The following is an 18,274-nucleotide window of genomic DNA, read 5'->3' as shown; positions in this document are numbered from 1 at the left end:
TTGTCAGGACTCAGGATTTGTATAGGGATTAACAAGAAAACACACAATAACACTAACAAATAATAATAACCAAACTAATCATTGACCTGAGAATCCATTATAACCCAAACGTTCAGACATGACCTTACAACCAAAGACAACACGCAAGTCCTAAAGACTCATCCTATTTAGCTTAATGAGACCAACCATGATCATACAACCAAAAACGACAACAATTATCAACTTATTCATCGTGGATTTGAATTCTGCCTTTGCTTCCAACAAAACATGTTCCACCCTTAATATATATTTAACATTAAGCTATAGATAACTGATCAGTTTCAGTTTTTTTTCTTTTAGATACAGCCATACAGGTCGGTCAACTCATTGCTTACTATCACGATTCACATATACACTGATTACGAAATAAATGCAGAATAATGGAAATTTACGTAACAAACTTAATCATTAGTTGGATCTTAAATACCATTTATATATTGACTAATGACCAACAGAAAAATAAGTTTCAGTCTTTTACAGGTCGAAATTATGGACTGAACCACTGAAGAAAGACAGCTGAAACGAGTTCCACCTTGAACACTATTTTTTCTCTTCAGCCCATTGTAAGCTCACATGCTCTTGAACCCCTGGTTGCATCTTCCAATTGTCTGCTCACAGTTGCGGTAACTAATTGCCTTGCGTTCTTCAAAATATAAATAGCAACTTCTTTCTGTCTTGGTGTTCCTTCAAAGTCTTTACATTCAAAGGTTTTGAGATGGTACAACAAACATTCAGGAGCACAACTCGGCGGAATCCAGCAACCCGTGTCAGGATCCCAGCAACCCTGCAATCAAATGATACAGTGCGCATTAGATCAAGGAAACCAAAAATGAACTAAGCCTCTACATATGGGAATGAAAGTACCGGATGGTCGTCTTCAAACTTGAGAATCTGTAGTATAGGGGAATGTTGGAGCATACACACAAGCAAATCCGCCCAGTTCTCACTAAAACGGCGGAAATCCAAACATACAAGTTGAAAGAAAATGGTACGAATAGGATACGTAAAGTGACGGTTTGCAAGTGTGATTAAAGAATAAAAAAAAAATCAAAGTGAGTAGAGAGAATTACTTACCCCATAATATAAGGACAGAGAAAGACGTTTGACAAAGGTTAGAGATTCCAAAACATTCCCTTGGCTATCAATCTCAAGACTTGCCTCCACAACCTTGGGAAAATCACCGATGATATTAAATTTACCATACTCTTCAAAAATATCCAAGTGGTTCAAGGAAGGAGAATGTATCACAAACACATTATCATTCGTATCAGCGTCTTCCATCATATGAAAAACGGTTAAACTCCGAAGGGAAGGCACATTAATGGTGAAAGTCTTCCCATTATTGTCCTTACTAGAATTCCATACATCCAAATCTTCAAGAACAGGGGAACTGGATACAAGCCTGATGAAAGATCCCTCGTCTGTGTACTTCAGACATATAAGACGCAACGTCTTGAGGGATGGAAGGCTAACCCGAGAAGGAACTTCCGAAAGAATCACCCTGTTGAGTTCCAAAGTCTCCAGTGTTTCACATCTAAACAGTCCACTCGGTAACCTTATACGGCAATGTTCACTGAGATACTCAAAATCTATCTTCAGATCACGCACAAAACGATCAACAGCAAATCTAACCCATGATTCCATTTGTAAAGCGCTACATTCAGAACGTCTGGTGAGATGAAAACTTTCTACAACTGGTGACTTGTGTAATAGCAAAACCGCAAAGATGAAATCCGACGACAATTTGCAATCCTCAACCAATACCAATCTATCTTCAAAGTTAAGCCTTGTCAACAGTGTCCAAAGAAACCGCCATCGTTTTGACAAAATGCTAGTAGCCACGGCATCTTTGATTGGGGCAAACGATAATATTCTGATGAGCATATCATCAGTCAACTGACTAAAGCTGTCTTCCATCCTAATATATATTCTCACAAAGAACTCCAAAGCTTTTTTTTTTTTTTTCTACTTTTTATTACCAGAATCTACAAATCAAAGACGAAAGAAGAAAAAGAGAGCGTAATTAAATAAGGAAGAGAAGGAGAAATAGCTATAGCATGCAAAAACGAAGAATCGAGAAGGGAACCCTAACCTTAAGCTGAGAATTGAGAAATCGTCTTCAGAAGAATCGCTCACTTCTTCTTCTTCGCTCAGTGTTTTTTTTGTTGGTGGGAGGAACCAGGAAAACATTAGTGTCTCTATGACTTGGGCTTTGGGCTTAGGCTCATTAAGAATTTTGCATAAGAGATAAACCGATATGGAAATTAATATTTTTTGAAATTCAAAATATATTTGTTTTTGATGTCTGTGAGACTCTCTGACTGGTGTGACTGTGACGGAGAGAGAGAGAGAGAGAGAAGCTTTTTTAACAATCCCGCCATACGGAAATCGAAGAATGCTGTAATTGAAGAGATGCGCTCTTCCTTCCTTCCTTCTCTCTCTAGCTTCGAGATCTTACCGGAAACAAGTTTCGCCGCTCGATTTCATCGTCGCCGGAGTTTCGCTATTCCGCCGCAGAAGCAAGAGAGTTTTCCATCGATTTGAAATTGTAATCTCGATCTTCCCAATTTCTCAGTTATTTCTAGGGTTTAGTTTGTTCGCTTTTTTTTTGCCTACACACCGATGCTGCGATTATGATTACTGCTGCTAAGTTTTTGTGTGTTTTGTTCGGTGTTCTGTGATTGTGTGTTAAGAGAGGAATCTTCGTTATTCATAGTAAGATCGCTTCATCTCCGATTTGGATAACTTCTTAGCTTCTCGATTTGTTTAGAGTTCTTCGTTTTTCTATGCAGATTTTGAAATTTTAATTTTCAAATTTCGTTGTAATTTTCATAGATTACACAGCTCAATTTCGGTACTATTGTATCTTCCAGTTGGTGATAGTATGCAATTTCATCAGATTCAACTAATCACAATGTGCGACTTCTTTTGTTTTTTTCAATTCAAGTACAGTAAAATGGTGGTGACAAGAGGAAATAAAATTGCTGGAAGCTCTTGGGCATGTAAATCTATGATCGGTGCTAATAGAATGAGGCAAATTTGATCTTATCCCTATCCATTTTGGTTTGTTTATCACGGATCTTTTGTTTTAATCTTCCTGATTGATAATTTTGCTTTCTGATTGTTTATAAATGCAGTGGTAGTCATCATCTCCCTGAAGTTAAAACAAATTGGTCGAAACATGCCAAGGCTTTTGAGTGTATACCATCCTTGCATAAGTTTATGGGCTCCAATTTCCTTTACTCTATAGAATGTCAAAAGCCAGGAAGAGATAGAGATATAGCTGCAACAAGGTATTGTAATATGTTCTTTTGAGGAACCATCAGCTCTTTCTATCTTTTTGATGTTGTTCCTGCCTTTTCGTATCCCTGGGTCCAGTTCTGCTGTTATTTGGTTACTACTGAAGATTATTACTTATAACTAACTCCCCTGGCTTTAAGGATAGTGTTCCACCACGCTGTATCATCTAGCTTTTCTAGCATCGGTTGAATCTGTTTCACTGCTTGTTATGATTCTCGATATAGAGGTAGGATTTAGCTAGAATATGTGAAAATCCCTAGTCAAATGTATGGATTCATTCTTCGGTTACTTCCAACACCTCCAATTAAAAGAGAGCTAGTTGCTCATGATATCATCCTTTTACCTTTCTAGTAATGTCAATGTTTGAAACTCTTTTGAGGTTTTCTCAGTTGCCTTTAGGTATCAATTTATTAGCTGAAGTGGTCTACGTTATCTGAAAACTTGTTTCCCTCTATCTCTAGGTCAATTGAAAACATCGGTCCTCTAACTGTGCAAACTTTGGCACGGCCACAAATTGAAAAGGTATAATTGAAGGAAAAATCTCAATCCTTTCGGTATGTTTGTTGTGGAGGAAATTTTTCCATAGGCTACTTTCTTCCCTTTCCTGTCTCTGAGTAAATAATTTAGGCCACCGTAGTGTCTGAATTCTGTTTTTTGGCGGATTGAGCTTCCCCTGGCAGAGAAACTTTATTTGATTAATTGTACATACATATAACTTGAGTTGTTGTTATCCACTGTTTTCAGGCTTGGTGTACTCTTATAAATCTCTCAATAAATAATACCTACCTGAGACCTGCCATTACTCCCGCAATTGATGATGGCAGCAGTAATTGTTCGTCTTCGACGAAAGGATCCATTGTTAAAGTTACATCCACTGCTGATGGATCTTTCTACGCACATAATCATCCAGAGTATAGTCAACGGCGTGTAAGAGGCACTGCAAAATCGTTTGACAGTTTCTCCTCCTCTTCCGTAGGTGATGATAAAATAACTATTGGCAAGGTTCCACTGGTAAAGGATGAGATTAGAGATTCAGTAACAGGTTATAAATATACCAATGTTATGGAGAGGCCACCAATCAAAAATTCCACACACCCAGCTAGTCTTGATGAGATTGATTATGATGACATTATTGAGGTAATGTTCTCGATACAACTAGGGAACTTCTTTGAAATCTAAGTACTTTTCCATGTGAGCAAGAAACTTTATCTCAATTTGGATTTGTAGTAACTCTCCGCCCTAGCCGAAAATGTAACATTATTACAAAGTTAGTTGGATACTCTAGACAGCTAACTTTGGAGTTTGCACCATCTATCTTTTCATATTTACTTGTGCCGAATGATAGAATAGATCAACTTTAATGAGTGCTAACTTTGGAGTGCAGATTATTGACGTAGACCAAATTGTGATGGAACACTGCCAGTCAACGTGTACCGTTCAACCATCAGTATCTAATTTTACACCAATAGCTCCATCTGTGGATATATTTGCTTCCAGAAGAGAAGAAGAGAAATGCTTGCCTCCTGAATTATGTTCCAACTGTAGTCATGGAATAAAGGTATGCCTACCAATTCTCTCACTTTATCCAATTATTTCATAAACCAATTAGGTGTCTCATTTTGTTTGCTTTAATATCCACGCAGCTAGGGCTTTGTCCTGAAGCTTCCACCCATGTGGAACAAATGAAGGACACGCTGCTTGCAATATCTAATGAAATCCTCGATGATACTACTGGCCTGGGCCCAGATCATTTTGAACAGCTTCGTCAAAAGAGGTTTGCATTCCCATCACCCATCAATAATATTCCCTTTTTGTTTGCTTTGTCCTTTTTGGACAATAATTTAGCTTCTTTCAGAGGCTGTGACACATTCATTCACACAGAAAACTTATTAGGAAATTATCCAGCTAGAAAGAATTTGGCCTAAAGAAACATCTGATAACATATCTGCTTTTTAAATTTTATTTCGTTAATTGCATCACAACTGAGAGTATGCTGTGAGTTCTGACGTAGTTTCTAAGCTGTTGAGACTTGTATTGTTGCTAGGTTACTGTTGAAAAAGCAAATTCAGCAACTCGAACTCCTTATCCAAAATAAAGAAAGGAAAACATCTCAGTGTTCGGTGTTGACAGCTACTCAGACTCTGCAGTATGAAACATCTCAAACAACAAATCTTCAGATGGTTTATGCTCAGACAGACTCTCGAGCTCACGTAAAAGAACAAGGAAGATATGTAACTGATAACTGGAATATGCCAGAAGGCTATTTATTTTCTGAAGATAGGGATGGTATTTCATCCGGTCCTGTAGAGAGGGAACAAATTCCCGAGATTATACACGTCACTTATACGGAGAGTTCAAATGAAAAAAAGTGGAGCAGTCGTGATTTTTCTTGGACGAAAAATCTTGAGGTGATTGGTTATCTGTCTTCCGCAGTTATTTTATTTGCATCTCTCCTGTGTACTCATGTGCTACATTGAAATGATTAGGTCTATAACAAAATAGTGTTTGGAAACCACTCATTTCGACCCAACCAAAAAGAGATTATTAATGCTACAATGAGTGGTTGTGATGTTTTTGTTTTAATGCCAACTGGAGGGGGGAAAAGCTTGACATACCAGGTAACGACATCTTAACTGTTACTTTGAAATGCCATTGAAAAGTCGTATTTCTGGTTTTTATTCTAAACACAGATTTTTGCTTACATCCTGTAAAAAAGAGATGACAGTTTCGAATTGTGTCCTAGGGTAAAACTATAAGCTAGTATCTGTCCTGGTGGGAGTTATACTTCAGATGAGTTTCTCTGTATTTAGAACCTGAAAACGCCTCCGTAACACCTGTTTCTCTGCAGCTCCCTGCTCTGATCTGTGCAGGAATAACGTTAGTCATTTCTCCACTTGTTTCACTCATTCAAGACCAGATAATGAACTTATTGCAGGTGAGGACTTCAGCAACCCCAGGTATGTTGTTTTTGTCGTCTGTTTTATTTAATAGTTGTACTCAGAAATATTTTCCTAATTTACACTGTGGTTTCTAATTCATGGCTATAGACCAATATACCTGCTGCTTCCTTAAGTGCTGGAATGGAGTGGGCTGAACAACTAGAGATACTTCAGGAGCTGAGCTCTGAGAATTCTAAATACAAGTTACTGTATGTCACACCAGAAAAAGTGGCAAAGTGAGTCATTATTCTCTTTAGTTGTTGATTCTCAAAAAAATGTGGGTATTGAAAAATCCCAAACCGGATAGGAGTGGAACAAGTCAAAGCCTTAGAAGGCCTAAGAACATCCAAACCCTTAAGATAGCTTTTGCGGTGACTGGTGAATGTTGCACCAAGTTTCAGTGGGATTGATTTTGGCTCAATTCCCATCAGATTCTCTCCTGATATTAGTTTTTTCTTGGATTAAATTATACTAGCTGGTGCTGTAATTTATTATCACATTAGATACTGGCAGCAGTTTTTCGATAGAAGTCTTACATCTTATAATTCTAGGATTGGTTATTGGCATAGATGTGGGACAGTATTGATAATAAGAAGCTTCTCTTTCTTGACTACAGAAGTGATTCCCTTTTAAGGCATCTTGAAAGCATAAACTCCCGTAGTTTGCTTGCTCGATTTGTTATTGATGAAGCTCACTGCGTGAGTCAGTGGGGGCATGACTTTCGACCAGACTACCAGGTTAAGCCTATTTAAAGCTTACAACAGACACTCCTTTACATTTCTCATTACTGTTTTCAAGAAACATAACCTTCCTCTTTTTACTCCAAAAACAATGCTGCAACATGCAGGGTCTTGGTGTTCTGAAACAGAAGTTTCCTAATATTCCCGTCTTAGCTTTGACAGCTACTGCAACAGCCAGCGTAAAAGAAGATGTTGTGCAAGCTCTTGGTCTAGTTAATTGTGTTGTGTTCCGGCAAAGTTTTAATCGCCCAAATCTATGATAATGTACTGAAAATAGCTTAATACGAATTCTTCGTGTTGCTTACTAAAACACATTGCAGGTATTCTGTTGTGCCCAAGACAAATAAGTGTCTGGAAGATATTGACAGGTTTATCAAGGAAAACCATTTTGATGAATGTGGCATCATTTATTGTCTTTCAAGAATGGACTGTGAAAAAGTCACAGAAACATTGCGGGTAGGTCGTTTATTTGCCTTTCTCGTATCTTGGTAATATGGAAATGTTTATATATATATATATATATATATATATATTTTTTTGAAATGTTTACATATTGTGTTTTAATTTCAGGCGTTTGGCCATAAAGCGGCTTTCTACCATGGCAATATGGATCCTGGTAAACGTGCCTTTGTACAGAAAAAATGGAGCAAGGATGAAATCAATATAATATGTGCTACAGTGGCATTTGGAATGGGTAATGAATGGTCTCGGTCACTTTGATTGATTAAAGTTTGCTGCATGCTAACATTGATTTTTCAGGAATCAATAAGCCTGATGTTCGATTTGTCATTCATCACTCTCTACCAAAGTCCATAGAAGGCTATCATCAGGTGTTTTATTGAACATTTAATTATGAATATCCTTGTAAACTGATTTACATCAATCGTGTACAACGTTATAACAGCTAAAAAACTCAGATAGGCTTACTCTGTTCTCATGCAAGGAATGTGGTCGTGCTGGTAGAGACGGCCAGATGTCATCATGTGTTTTGTATTACAGTTATACTGATTATGTAAGTTGGATAAATCTGACACTATAGTAAGTTACTACTCCGGAGAATACCTACACGGCTACACTCATGGTCATGTTTGTGGTTATTTGTTCAGATTCGAGTGAAGCATATGATTAGCCAAGGAGGACTTGGCCAAGGCCATATGACAATGGGTTATAATCGTATAGCAAGTTCAGGGAGGATGCTCGAATCGAACACAGAAAACCTTCTCCGCATGGTATTTATTGGCAAGATTCCTTGTGTTTGGTTTCCAGGTTCTAACTCTGCTTGCTGAGATATATTTCCAAATTTGTGCTTCAGGTTAGTTACTGTGAAAATGAGGTGGATTGTCGACGTTTCTTACAGCTTGTTCATTTGGGGGAAAAAATTGATTCGACAAACTGCAAAAACACATGTGATAATTGTTCCAGCAGCAAAAGTTTGATTGAAAAAGATGTAACTTTGATTGCAAAGCAACTGGTATAGAAATCATTTGAGTTCATCATGTACTGTACCTGCTGGATGATGTTGTATGGAGTGATGTACCACAATCTTTTGTGGCTTTAGGTTGAACTGGTGAAGTTAACAGGAGAAAGGTTTTCGTCAGCTCATATTGTAGAACTCTACAGGGGATCCTTGAACCAGATGGTATGTGTGCTAACAACGCATTTATTTTGTTTCTATTTCCATAACCTGTTAATTAGAACCATTGCTGTCTCATAAACAATGTGTACTTTAGTTCGCTGGTGTCCTCAAGCCCATGAATCCTATCAGTTCACTGAACCACTTGTAATTGGCCTTCGGCTTTTAGGTCAAGAAACACAGACATGATACTTTGCACCTGCACGGAGCAGGAAAGCATTTGGCAAAAAGTGAAGCCTCTCGTATCTTGCACTATCTTGTGACAGAGGATATTCTTGCAGAGGGTGTAAGAAAAAGTGATCTGTATGGATCTGTATCGTCGTTGCTGAAGGTACATATCGAATTTCGCTTTTAACTATGTCTGTTTTTGTAAATAGAGATCTGTGTGGATATCTATCGCTGTTGCTGGAGGGTTTTTTTTTGTTTTGTGTGTAAAATATTGGTCTGTGTGCTTTCCGCTCTGGTTAATTTTGCTTAAGAATGAATGTGATCGTGTACAAATATATCTGTGTACACAGGTAACATCCATTTATCTATCTTTTTATATAGGTGAATAGATCAAAGGCTGCCTCACTTCTTTCTGGAGGCCAGACTATAAAAATGAGGTTTGATTTTACACTCGAGATTTCTTTAGTGTTCACATGAACTACTTGCAACCAAGTCGGTGTCATCAGTAGGTCAAACGTAAGGAAATGATACTGGGGCACCAGAGCCTTAGGATTTCTGCCTGAAAATCGATCTGCTCTCATTGCAATGCCACTGCTGCTACTAATTGTTTTGATAAAGGTTAAGTTTAATGAGATTGGCATATCTTTCACAGATTTCCTTCGACCGTGAAAGTGTTAAAGCCGAGCAAATCTACAGCAAACCCAGCCAAAGTTATATTAAAGCAAACTACTCTTCCAATGGCAAATGCTGCCCCAAAAGATTCGGTATATCTTCTTGAATACTTGTTTTCCATTTCTAGCTCAAAGATTAAACCACCACTCTGAATTGCTTAAGGCTGCTACATTTTTCTCAATGTCGGGATAGAATCTCTCCGACCATTTGTTGGCAGCCTTAAAAAAGCTTCGTACTGATATTGTCAAAGAATCCTCAGATGGAGTTATGGCGCCATACCATATATTTGGGTAAAGTTCACAATCCGTTTCTTGACAAATTTTTTATTTCTTTCTCTGGTCACAAGTAATATAAAAATCCGTATGTGTTTGTAGTAATACCACACTTCAGCAGATAAGTAAACGTCTTCCCAAAACTAAAGAGGAACTCCTCGATATCAATGGTCTAGGAAAGTAAGTATCGCTAAGCTTTCTAAACTCTACTCTCTCTAACCAAAGCAATGAAACAAAACTTAGGGATTTGGTGATGTTTATCTTTCAAACTCTCAACAGAGCCAAGGTGAGCAAGTACGGAGATCGGTTATTGGAAACCATACAATCAACCATCAATGACCACAATAGAACAGGTCCTGGTTCAGGGAAGAGGAGAAGAGACGAGAACATTTGTCCGAATGTAGCAGACGATGATGATCCCGATTGGAGTGCGAGTAAGTCCCACAAAAAGGCATTGAAGAACAAAAAGTAACACGGTTAATAAGCTTTACAACAGGCTACCGAAAGAAAATAAGCTATAGAAAATATCTACCTTTCCAAAATTGTGATTATATAATTTTGTTGTAAATGGCACGCTCCTAATTCCCATTTGTCCGCGAGGTAACTAGACCACCTGTCAAGCAACAGATTTGCCTATAGTTCCTTAGCCAGAGAGAGATTGTGGACCGGGTTGTAATCTAGGGTTAGGTTAAGCAAATCTTTATACCTAAGCCACCATGTCCCATGAGCTATCAGATTCTGCCGAACAGATTAGAGTGTTTCTTGGCCTGCAAGAAACCGTCTCTAAGGTAAGTGTTGGTTTTGTTTTTTACTTTTTCCCGAGGTAAAGTAAAAAAGGGAAAACAATAAATAGAAAAGACTACGCTTGTGTATTTATCAAAATAGTAAAAAAGGTAATAAATTAGGAAACATCCGATTATGGAAAATTTCCGAATAGAGAATCAAATCAGTAAATATGGGAGATGAAAAGAGTGCACTCGTATAAAGAGGACGATGCGAACAAGCTCTGTATGTGTTTGTAATTGTGTTTCTTTTCTTAGAATCGCAAATATGGGAGGCACAAAACGTAAGATCGAGATTGAGAACATCGAAAGAAAAGATAGGAAAACGGTTGCTTTCACAAAACGCAAAGAAGGTATCTTCCGTAAAGCTTCAAAGCTCTGTCTTCTCTCTCCAGCAACTCGAATCGCAATCTTAGCGACTCCTCTTACTGCCAACTCTCACGCCTCATTCTACTCGTTAGGCCATCCCTCTGTTGATCACGTTGTCTCTACTCTGCTCAACGGCCAGCCTCCGGCAAACCAATTAGAGAACAACAGTTCATCACGGTTAGGGTTTTGGTGGGAAGACAAAGGTTTTGACGTATCAGAGAACGTGGACGAGTTGAACGAGGCGGTCGATGCTGTTTCTAGTATGTTGAACTATGCGAGGCTCCGGTTAGATGATGCCGTGAAGAGCAATCAAAGAGGTAAGAATTTAATGATTCATCAAGAGGAGGGGAAGGAGGTTCTTCGGCTTGGCAACGAAGACAGAAATCAAATTCACAAATACGAACAAGGCGAAACTTCTGCTTCTGCGAGTTTGTTAAAGAACGAGGAGGATAATCTACACATCGATGATTTTTTTACTGATTTCCACATTGATCCATTCTGATTCGATCAATCTACACAAATCATTTTGTTTTAGGATTTCTTTTTTATATAATTTTGTTGGTTCGGAATGAAGCTACGTACTAAACTAAAACAAGAATCTTGTTCAGTTTGATTGAAACCGATATACATAAAATAACAAAAATAATAATAATGGTTTCTTTGTCGCTTTTAGTATCAATTATTTCTTTTTATTTTTTTTTCTTTGTCAACAGCATACAAGAATGACTTATACAAGCCAAAACGAAGGAACATTGTTAGGAACAGTACAAACTCGTCGTGCTAAATTATCCGTTTTACCATTTTGAGAGCAAAGAATGTACACCAACTCAAATGAAACAAACTCCTTTGTATCCGTCTGTAAGTATCAATTATTTCTTAAGGTGTTGTCAGTAATAATTTAAGGAACTGTACAAAGGACCATCTATTAGTTAAAATTTAAAAACGTTATTTATATAACAAGAGAAAGATACTATTTTGCAAAGAATCAAGACTTTTCAAACACATCAATTTATCAAACATGAATAATGGATACAAAACCAAAGTAGTTTGTTTATTAAAGCAGTACATTTGGACAAAGCAGAAACGAGATTTATTCTTACCAATTAATAACTTAACCCATATAGTTAAAACTGAGAAAACGAAGGCATAGAAGGATGAGTCATTGCCCTGAATACAGACCCGATCATATATCATGTTCAAGCAAACCAGAGCCCTTAAATTTCTCATGCATCAGTGCATCGATTCTTGCTGCCATATCCTGAGTCAGATAGTTGTGCCAATCTCCGACCTTCCCCTTTCTGAAAAAGGCACTGTTAGAAAAATGAACACGAGAAATATCCTCTCTGATGTTCTCCCCTTGGTTCACTTGAAGATTCTTCAACGTCTCGAAACTGGACATATTCACAACTTTCTCAACAACACCCCTCTTCTCTTCCTCTTCTGTGAATCCATACCCCATAAACTGAGCCAATCTCTTCACATACGGAAATGGATCAGCTCTCATTTTCTCGTACTTGAGGAACAAAACATGATCTGGATTCTCTTGGTAAGCTTTCCAATACCCCAAAACATGGTCTAGATAAGGACCATACACAGAAACACCTTGACAAAACATATCAAAAGACTCCTCAAGAGTAGTGAGAGGGCCAAAGTCTAACCTCTGGTTTTGGAAGAAAGTCCACATAGAGATGAAAGTGTCCTTTGGGTCTCTCCATATGTAAACCATCTTACAACCCGATTTGGCTACAGATTTTGGTAGTAACCCGTGTGGGATATGAGTGCAAAACAGAGTGTTTGTTTTGTCTCTGATAACATCAACTTGAGGAAAGAAAGTAAATTCGCTCTCAATGTAAGGAACAAGCTCATGAGGGTTACGTTTTAGGAGAGGGTTTAAAGAATCCTCGAAGCGAGTTCGATTGACAATGGCGAAAGTTAGAGCCTTGAGCCAAGTGGTACCTGTCTTGGGGGAGCTACAAATGAAGAAGTCAATGGATCGCGCTTGGAAGAACTCTTGAGCGTAAAGGCAACCTTCGAGATGAGGTTGTACGAACCAGTGACCACCATACTCGATCATTGAACTTTTCGCTTTCCAGCCTTTCGTGTGAGGAAAGGTGGCAATTAAGTCTTGGTACCGTTTCTGATTCTTCTCGAACTCTGTTGGCTCTGTGTGGACCTTGTGGTGGCTCGGGATAGTAGTGTGTGATTCCATTGCAGATAGAGAAAGAGGATTTGAGAAACTAATGTTGTGTTATGTTGAAGATGAATGCTGGTCTGGTCTGTGTGCCGACAAGATTTGGTTTGGGTTTAGTCTTGAAACTACTTTTACCACTTATATTAATGAATAAATATTGTAACGTACGTAAGTAAGCCATCGAAAATGCCGCCTATCCTTTAATCTCAGCAATTAGATCTGAGGAAATCTTGAATTCCAGGAAATCTATTGGGTAAGCTTATCTCTAAGAGATTGGGTAACGTATCTTCATACATGTAACATGTGTTAACACCATATTGAGATAGTAGATATATTATAAAGAATCAGATATTGATCTCTATGTGAGAGTCAAATCAGATTACTAAGCTAACCAACGTTATAAAGCAGGGGCTTGCTCATAAAAACCACCGGAACACCCCTGGACCATCTATCGAGAGAGATGAGTTGTTTAATTATATACTGATGTCTTGAGAAGCAAGTTTCCAGTTAAGTAAAACCATTCATGCAAGCCACGTAAAAAGAAAAGAAAAAAGAAAGAAAAGAAGAGCTCAGACAAGGCCATATCTCATCTGATAAATCAGAGGAATACGAAGGACCCAACCAACGCTGAAGCCATTTTCCTCACAGCTCTGCACCAGCCACGATTCGAACCCGGGCCTTCAACTGTGGCAGATTACTAACCTACCACGCCTAGTGCTACTTGTTTCTTGTTTCTTTTTTGTTTATTTATTCCATAATTAACCCTCACAGTGGAAGTAAAGAAAACCAAATATAATAAGCTTTTGATTGTGTATAGAATTTGATGTGTTTTGGTCTTTTAAGTTGTAAGACAAAAATAAAAAACGTTAGTAATGAAACCAAAAACACATTCATTCATAATGTATATATATTTTAAAAAATTTAAAATTATTACCCGCTTATTCGCTCTACCCACCCTATTCGTTTCGATTAATTACTAATTGTAAAAAAAACAGTCACTCGATTACTTTTCGCCGAATTCGATTACTTCTTAATATTCCTCACCTAATATTGCATACCCGGATTAATTTTAGATTGTAAGTATTAAAAAAAAATATTTTTGTTATTTAGATATTTGGATTGAGAATATGTGATGTTTTACAATAACTTATTTTCAAAATTTGAATAAAAATCATAATTTTGTCTTAAAAATACGTTTTTATGTGTTAACTACAATTTTTAATAAAAATATTATATAAATTTTTTAATTATAATAGATTAATATATTTTAAAACATTAAAATAGCTTTAAAAAATATTCTCCCCTTAAACTTTGATTTTAATCCGATTAATCGGTGCCTGCCCGACTGGCGCTTAGCGATCTTTGAAACAAAGATACTAATGCATTCATTTTATAGACAAACAATGAAACAAATATCTCCATTTGGTAGAAAGACCTTAACATGTAATTAACTAATTATGAAACCGAGACCATGTAACGGTAAGACAAACTTCTCCCTAAGACTTTTTGATCGGTTAAGCAACCTTTTCTCATAACCTTCTTAGGTACACCGTACACGTAGCCAGCCTTTAGTCCATACTTATATATTCACAGCCTTTATAATCCTAATTGCTTTAATAATTTGCCTATCCGGAGAAAGTTGTATACAAAGCTACCACAACATTGTGTATAAACAGTACTAGGTACCAAACAAAATAAATTATTTTAAATAAAATGTTATGAGCAAAATTGTTATTTGAGATTTAAGATTTGTTGGTATAAAACAAAATATATAAGTAAAGTTTTTTTTGTTTTTTCAAATTTGCGTTTATTATTTTTAATAAGTAAATAGGTTATGAAAATGATAATTAAATATATTTTTAGATTTAATAGTTGAATAAATCTTTCATTTTAGAAAACTAATAGAAAAAACATTGACTAATATTTCAATGGCATATTTATGTAAATAATAATAAGAAATAAATGTATTTATTAAAAAAAAGTACATGAGCTCTGTGAGCGCGACACATCAACTTTTTTTTTGTGAGAGTGCTTCTCTATTAATAATCAAGAGTTGCACACGCATTCAAAGATAACCAATTCCTTTGTTTATAGAAACAGTACTTTTGGTCATAACAGAAACAATATTATATATTGATGACGATAAATAACTTAACAGACATGTAGAATCAAACGTAGAAAACAAACAAAAAAAAACCTAATAATGATCAGTCATAGCCCAGAACACGACCAGATCATGTATCATGTTCAAGCAAGCCAGAGCCCTTAAATTTCTCATACATCAGTCCATCGATTCGAGCTGCCATCTCCGGAGTCAGGTAGTTGTGCCAATCTCCGACCTTCCCCTTCCTGAAATAAGCACTGTTCGAGAAATGAGCCAAAGGAATGTCTTCTCTGATTTTCTCCCCTTCATTAACTTCAAGACTCTTTAACGTTTCAAAACTGCAAAGATTCACAACTTTTTCAACAACTCCTTTCTTCTCTTCCTCAGCTGTGAATCCATATCCCATAAACTGAGCCAATCTCTTCACATACGGCAATGGATCAGCTCTCATTGTCTCGTACTTGAGGAACAGAATCTGATCTGGATTCTCTTGGTAAGCTTTCCAATACCCCATGACATGATCTAGATAAGGACCATACACAGAAACACCATGACAAAACATATCAAAAGACTCCTCAAGAGTAATGAGAGGGCCTAAGTCTGACCTTTGCTTTTGGAAGAAAGTCCACATGGAGATGAAAGTGTCCTTCGGGTCTCTCCATATGTAAACCATCTTACAACCAGATTTCGCAACAGAGTCCGGTAATAACCCGTGCTGTACATGAGTTGAAAATAGAGTGTTTCCTTTGTTTTTGATGACATCAACTTGAGGGAAGAAAGCAAATTCGATCTCAATGAAAGGAACAAGCTCATGAGGGTTACATTTTAGTAGAGGGTTGGAGTGATCGTCCAAGCGAGATCGATTGATGATGGCGAAAGTTAGAGCCTTGAGCCATGTGGTACCTGTCTTTGCGGAGCTACAAATGAGGAAGTCAATGGACCGCGCTTGGAAGAACTCTTGCGCATAAAGGCAACCTTCCAGAAGACGCTGTACGAACCAGCAGCCACGGTACTTAATCAACGGAGCTTTCGGTCTCCAACCTTTCATGTGAGGAAAGGTGGCAATTAGGTCTTGGTACCGTTTCTGATTCTTCTTGAACTTTGTTGGCTCTGTCTCAGCCTCGTCGTGGTGGTTTGGTACTGTTTTGTGTGATTCCGTTGGAGAGAGGGAAAGAGGATTTGAGGAACTCATGTTGTGTTCTCTTGAATATGAATTTTGGTTTGTGTCCGGATAATACATATATATATGTAACTATACCATCCAAAGTGTCACCTATCCTTAATCTCAGCCATAAGTCTCAGTAAAAATTCAATTTTAAGACATTTTTTTGGGTAAACTTGTATCTATCTCTAGAGATTGATGTAACTTATGGATTACACGTAACCCAATCCATTTCAATAGTTTTTTTGGTTAGAAGGACAAAGATAATAATAAATCTTCTATTATTTATAAAATTCAACCAATAGAAAAAATACTCACTTATTCAAATAGTTATAAGCTATTAAATTAATAGAAACTATAAGTAGAAAATCTAATAAATTAAAACAAACAAAGAAACCTTAAAACGTTCTATATTTGTGACCAAAGGAGACAATGTGTCAAGATAAATAGAGTTGGCCCTAGAACCCTTTGCTGGGATACCAGGATAGTTACAGCCCCAAAAGCAACCCCCACCACGTCTCACAAGCTGTTACTATTAGCATATTCTGATGTCTTGCTATAATCGGAATATCGGATATTGAATTACTAGGTCGGCAAGTGGCAACTATAAAACTCATGCATTAGGAAAGAAAAAAATAGAGCTCAGAGTCGAGGCTATCATCTGAGAATTCAGAAGAATACGAAGGACCCAACCAACGCTTGCCAATTTCTTCACAGCTCAAATGCACCAGCCGGGAATCGAACCCGGGTCTGTACCGTGGCAGGGTACTATTCTACCACTAGACCACTGGTGCTACTTGTTTAACTGATCCTTCTTTATTTATTTATTATACGAGATGACATGTACCAAAGTAGAAGCTGAACATCTATCTATCTTACCTTATTATTTTCACAGCATTTTTCAGAAAAAAGCTTGGAATTCAGACTTATTTACACACAATGTCATTGTAATTAATTGTATTATTAATTTGAATGCTATATCATTAATTTGAATCACTCTTTCTATATTTAAACAGCATTTAATAAATGACCGGTCATAAGAGTGTTATTTTGGTGTCAAATAGGATTTTATTTACGTGTTATATTTAAGATAGAGAATTAAGTTTTTAACTTATGTTAAACATAAAATAGATTGTAACATGTTATATTTACGTATAAACAGCATTTAATAAATCACCGGTCATAAGTTAAAAACTTAATTCTCTATCGTATTTGTCATATTTCTTTCTTTGGATATGGTTATATACAATATGCATTATCAATACAAACCACAAACATTACTTCTCCAAAATGATAATTAAAAATATGTTATTACAAAAACACTTTCTACGAACACAGAAACAAACCAAACCTATTAACAACAATATAATTATATGAATTATACACAAAAAATATAACTAATAAAAACTTCCCCGCACTTACGTGCTACAACACGGGCAAAATATTTTCATATAATTATATTTTTTTTAAATATATAATGTAAGTATTTGTATATTATTGGTATGAAATCCAAATATCGGATTTCAGTTTGGTTTAAATTTGGATTATTATGCGTATGTAACATAGATGTATCTACTTTGGGATGGGAAGGGATCATGTCCCATTCCATCCCCTCTCGTCCTAAATATTCAAATGGAGACTTTATATATTTTGTGAAGTAATTCTCCACTTTGGAATGGGTACTTTCAGAATTTTAGTATTTTAAAAAATGTTAGATAGTTTGTTAAAATTGTAATTCTTTTTTGATAATTCCAAATAACTAAATAAAAATTAAATATTCAAAAAAAATTTGGGTATCCCGTCTAAATTTTTTACCCAGCTCTATTAAAAATATTGTCTAACAAGTAATTATTTAAAAGAGAACGTTCATCATTGTGACATCTCGGTTTGCGGAGCGGTTTAC

General features: G+C 36.7%; 3 protein-coding genes, 2 non-coding genes and 3 pseudogenes across 9 annotated transcripts; 2 read left to right on the top strand and 6 right to left on the bottom strand.

Moving 5' to 3' along the window:
• Nucleotides 1-426: 426 nt before the first annotated feature.
• Nucleotides 427-2,253, bottom strand: LOC104703682 (F-box/FBD/LRR-repeat protein At5g56420-like). The gene is made up of 4 exons (XM_010419738.3): nt 2,132-2,253; nt 1,114-2,024; nt 904-985; nt 427-823 (listed from the first exon to the last, which is right to left on the bottom strand). The coding sequence occupies exons 2-3, from the start codon at nt 1,954-1,956 to the stop codon at nt 983-985; spliced, it is 846 nt and encodes a 281-aa protein (XP_010418040.1). The 5' UTR covers nt 1,957-2,024; nt 2,132-2,253; the 3' UTR covers nt 427-823; nt 904-982.
• Nucleotides 2,254-2,308: 55 nt separating this feature from the next.
• LOC104703680 (ATP-dependent DNA helicase Q-like 4B) lies at nt 2,309-10,473 on the top strand. 4 transcript variants are annotated; one of them, XR_015562657.1, is made up of 26 exons: nt 2,309-2,587; nt 2,992-3,072; nt 3,177-3,332; nt 3,801-3,861; nt 4,084-4,476; nt 4,724-4,897; nt 4,983-5,113; nt 5,384-5,747; nt 5,826-5,957; nt 6,188-6,274; nt 6,387-6,514; nt 6,895-7,015; nt 7,126-7,209; nt 7,339-7,474; nt 7,589-7,712; nt 7,778-7,848; nt 7,962-8,030; nt 8,125-8,247; nt 8,331-8,489; nt 8,577-8,657; nt 8,821-8,982; nt 9,201-9,256; nt 9,472-9,583; nt 9,684-9,781; nt 9,866-9,943; nt 10,043-10,473. XR_015562657.1 is itself a non-coding variant. In XM_010419736.3 (26 exons), exons 2-26 carry the CDS (start codon nt 2,996-2,998, stop codon nt 10,233-10,235), a joined length of 3,438 nt encoding a protein of 1,145 aa, XP_010418038.2. In that variant the 5' UTR covers nt 2,316-2,587; nt 2,987-2,995; the 3' UTR covers nt 10,236-10,473. The 4 variants fall into 4 exon arrangements, 1 of the variants encoding a protein (XP_010418038.2); XR_015562656.1 differs by having other exon boundaries at nt 2,316-2,587; nt 2,987-3,072; XR_015562658.1 differs by having other exon boundaries at nt 2,316-2,587; nt 2,987-3,072; nt 7,940-8,030.
• A 292-nt stretch (nt 10,474-10,765) lies between these two features.
• Nucleotides 10,766-11,580, top strand: LOC104703681 (agamous-like MADS-box protein AGL97). Its single transcript, XM_010419737.3, has one exon. The coding sequence runs from the start codon at nt 10,814-10,816 to the stop codon at nt 11,414-11,416; it is 603 nt and encodes a 200-aa protein (XP_010418039.2). The 5' UTR covers nt 10,766-10,813; the 3' UTR covers nt 11,417-11,580.
• Nucleotides 11,581-11,903: 323 nt separating this feature from the next.
• Nucleotides 11,904-13,238, bottom strand: LOC104703679 (cytosolic sulfotransferase 18 pseudogene; annotated as a pseudogene). The gene has a single exon (XR_015562655.1). The product of XR_015562655.1 is annotated as a cytosolic sulfotransferase 18 pseudogene (transcript).
• A 432-nt stretch (nt 13,239-13,670) lies between these two features.
• On the bottom strand, nt 13,671-13,756 carry LOC147941953 (small nucleolar RNA snoR114). Its single transcript, XR_015563016.1, has one exon. It is a non-coding gene; the product is annotated as a small nucleolar RNA snoR114 (small nucleolar RNA).
• Nucleotides 13,757-15,339: 1,583 nt separating this feature from the next.
• Nucleotides 15,340-16,401, bottom strand: LOC104705151 (cytosolic sulfotransferase 18 pseudogene; annotated as a pseudogene).
• Nucleotides 16,402-17,009: 608 nt separating this feature from the next.
• Nucleotides 17,010-17,091, bottom strand: LOC147941952 (small nucleolar RNA snoR114; annotated as a pseudogene).
• A 3-nt stretch (nt 17,092-17,094) lies between these two features.
• TRNAG-GCC (transfer RNA glycine (anticodon GCC)) lies at nt 17,095-17,165 on the bottom strand. Its single transcript has one exon. It is a non-coding gene; the product is annotated as a tRNA-Gly (tRNA).
• Between the last annotated feature and the right edge of the window lie 1,109 nt (nt 17,166-18,274).

The sequence above is a fragment of the Camelina sativa genome, chromosome 7, assembly GCF_030686135.1.
Source record: "Camelina sativa cultivar CO46 ecotype springtype chromosome 7, ASM3068613v1".
Lineage (NCBI taxonomy): Eukaryota > Viridiplantae > Streptophyta > Magnoliopsida > Brassicales > Brassicaceae > Camelina > Camelina sativa.
This window is presented reverse-complemented; position numbering and strand designations above follow the sequence as displayed.

Bases quoted from the DNA above. Each gene is read 5' to 3' on its own strand.
- LOC104703680 (XM_010419736.3), top strand. From the start codon at position 2,996: ATGGTGGTGACAAGAGGAAATAAAATTGCTGGAAGCTCTTGGGCATGT. The intron at 5,114-5,383 runs GTTTGCATTCCC...TATTGTTGCTAG, and splicing joins GAACAGCTTCGTCAAAAGAG to GTTACTGTTGAAAAAGCAAA. The intron at 9,584-9,683 runs GTATATCTTCTT...ATGTCGGGATAG, and splicing joins ATGCTGCCCCAAAAGATTCG to AATCTCTCCGACCATTTGTT.
- LOC104703682 (XM_010419738.3), bottom strand. From the start codon at position 1,956: ATGGAAGACAGCTTTAGTCAGTTGACTGATGATATGCTCATCAGAATA.
- LOC104703681 (XM_010419737.3), top strand. From the start codon at position 10,814: ATGGGAGGCACAAAACGTAAGATCGAGATTGAGAACATCGAAAGAAAA.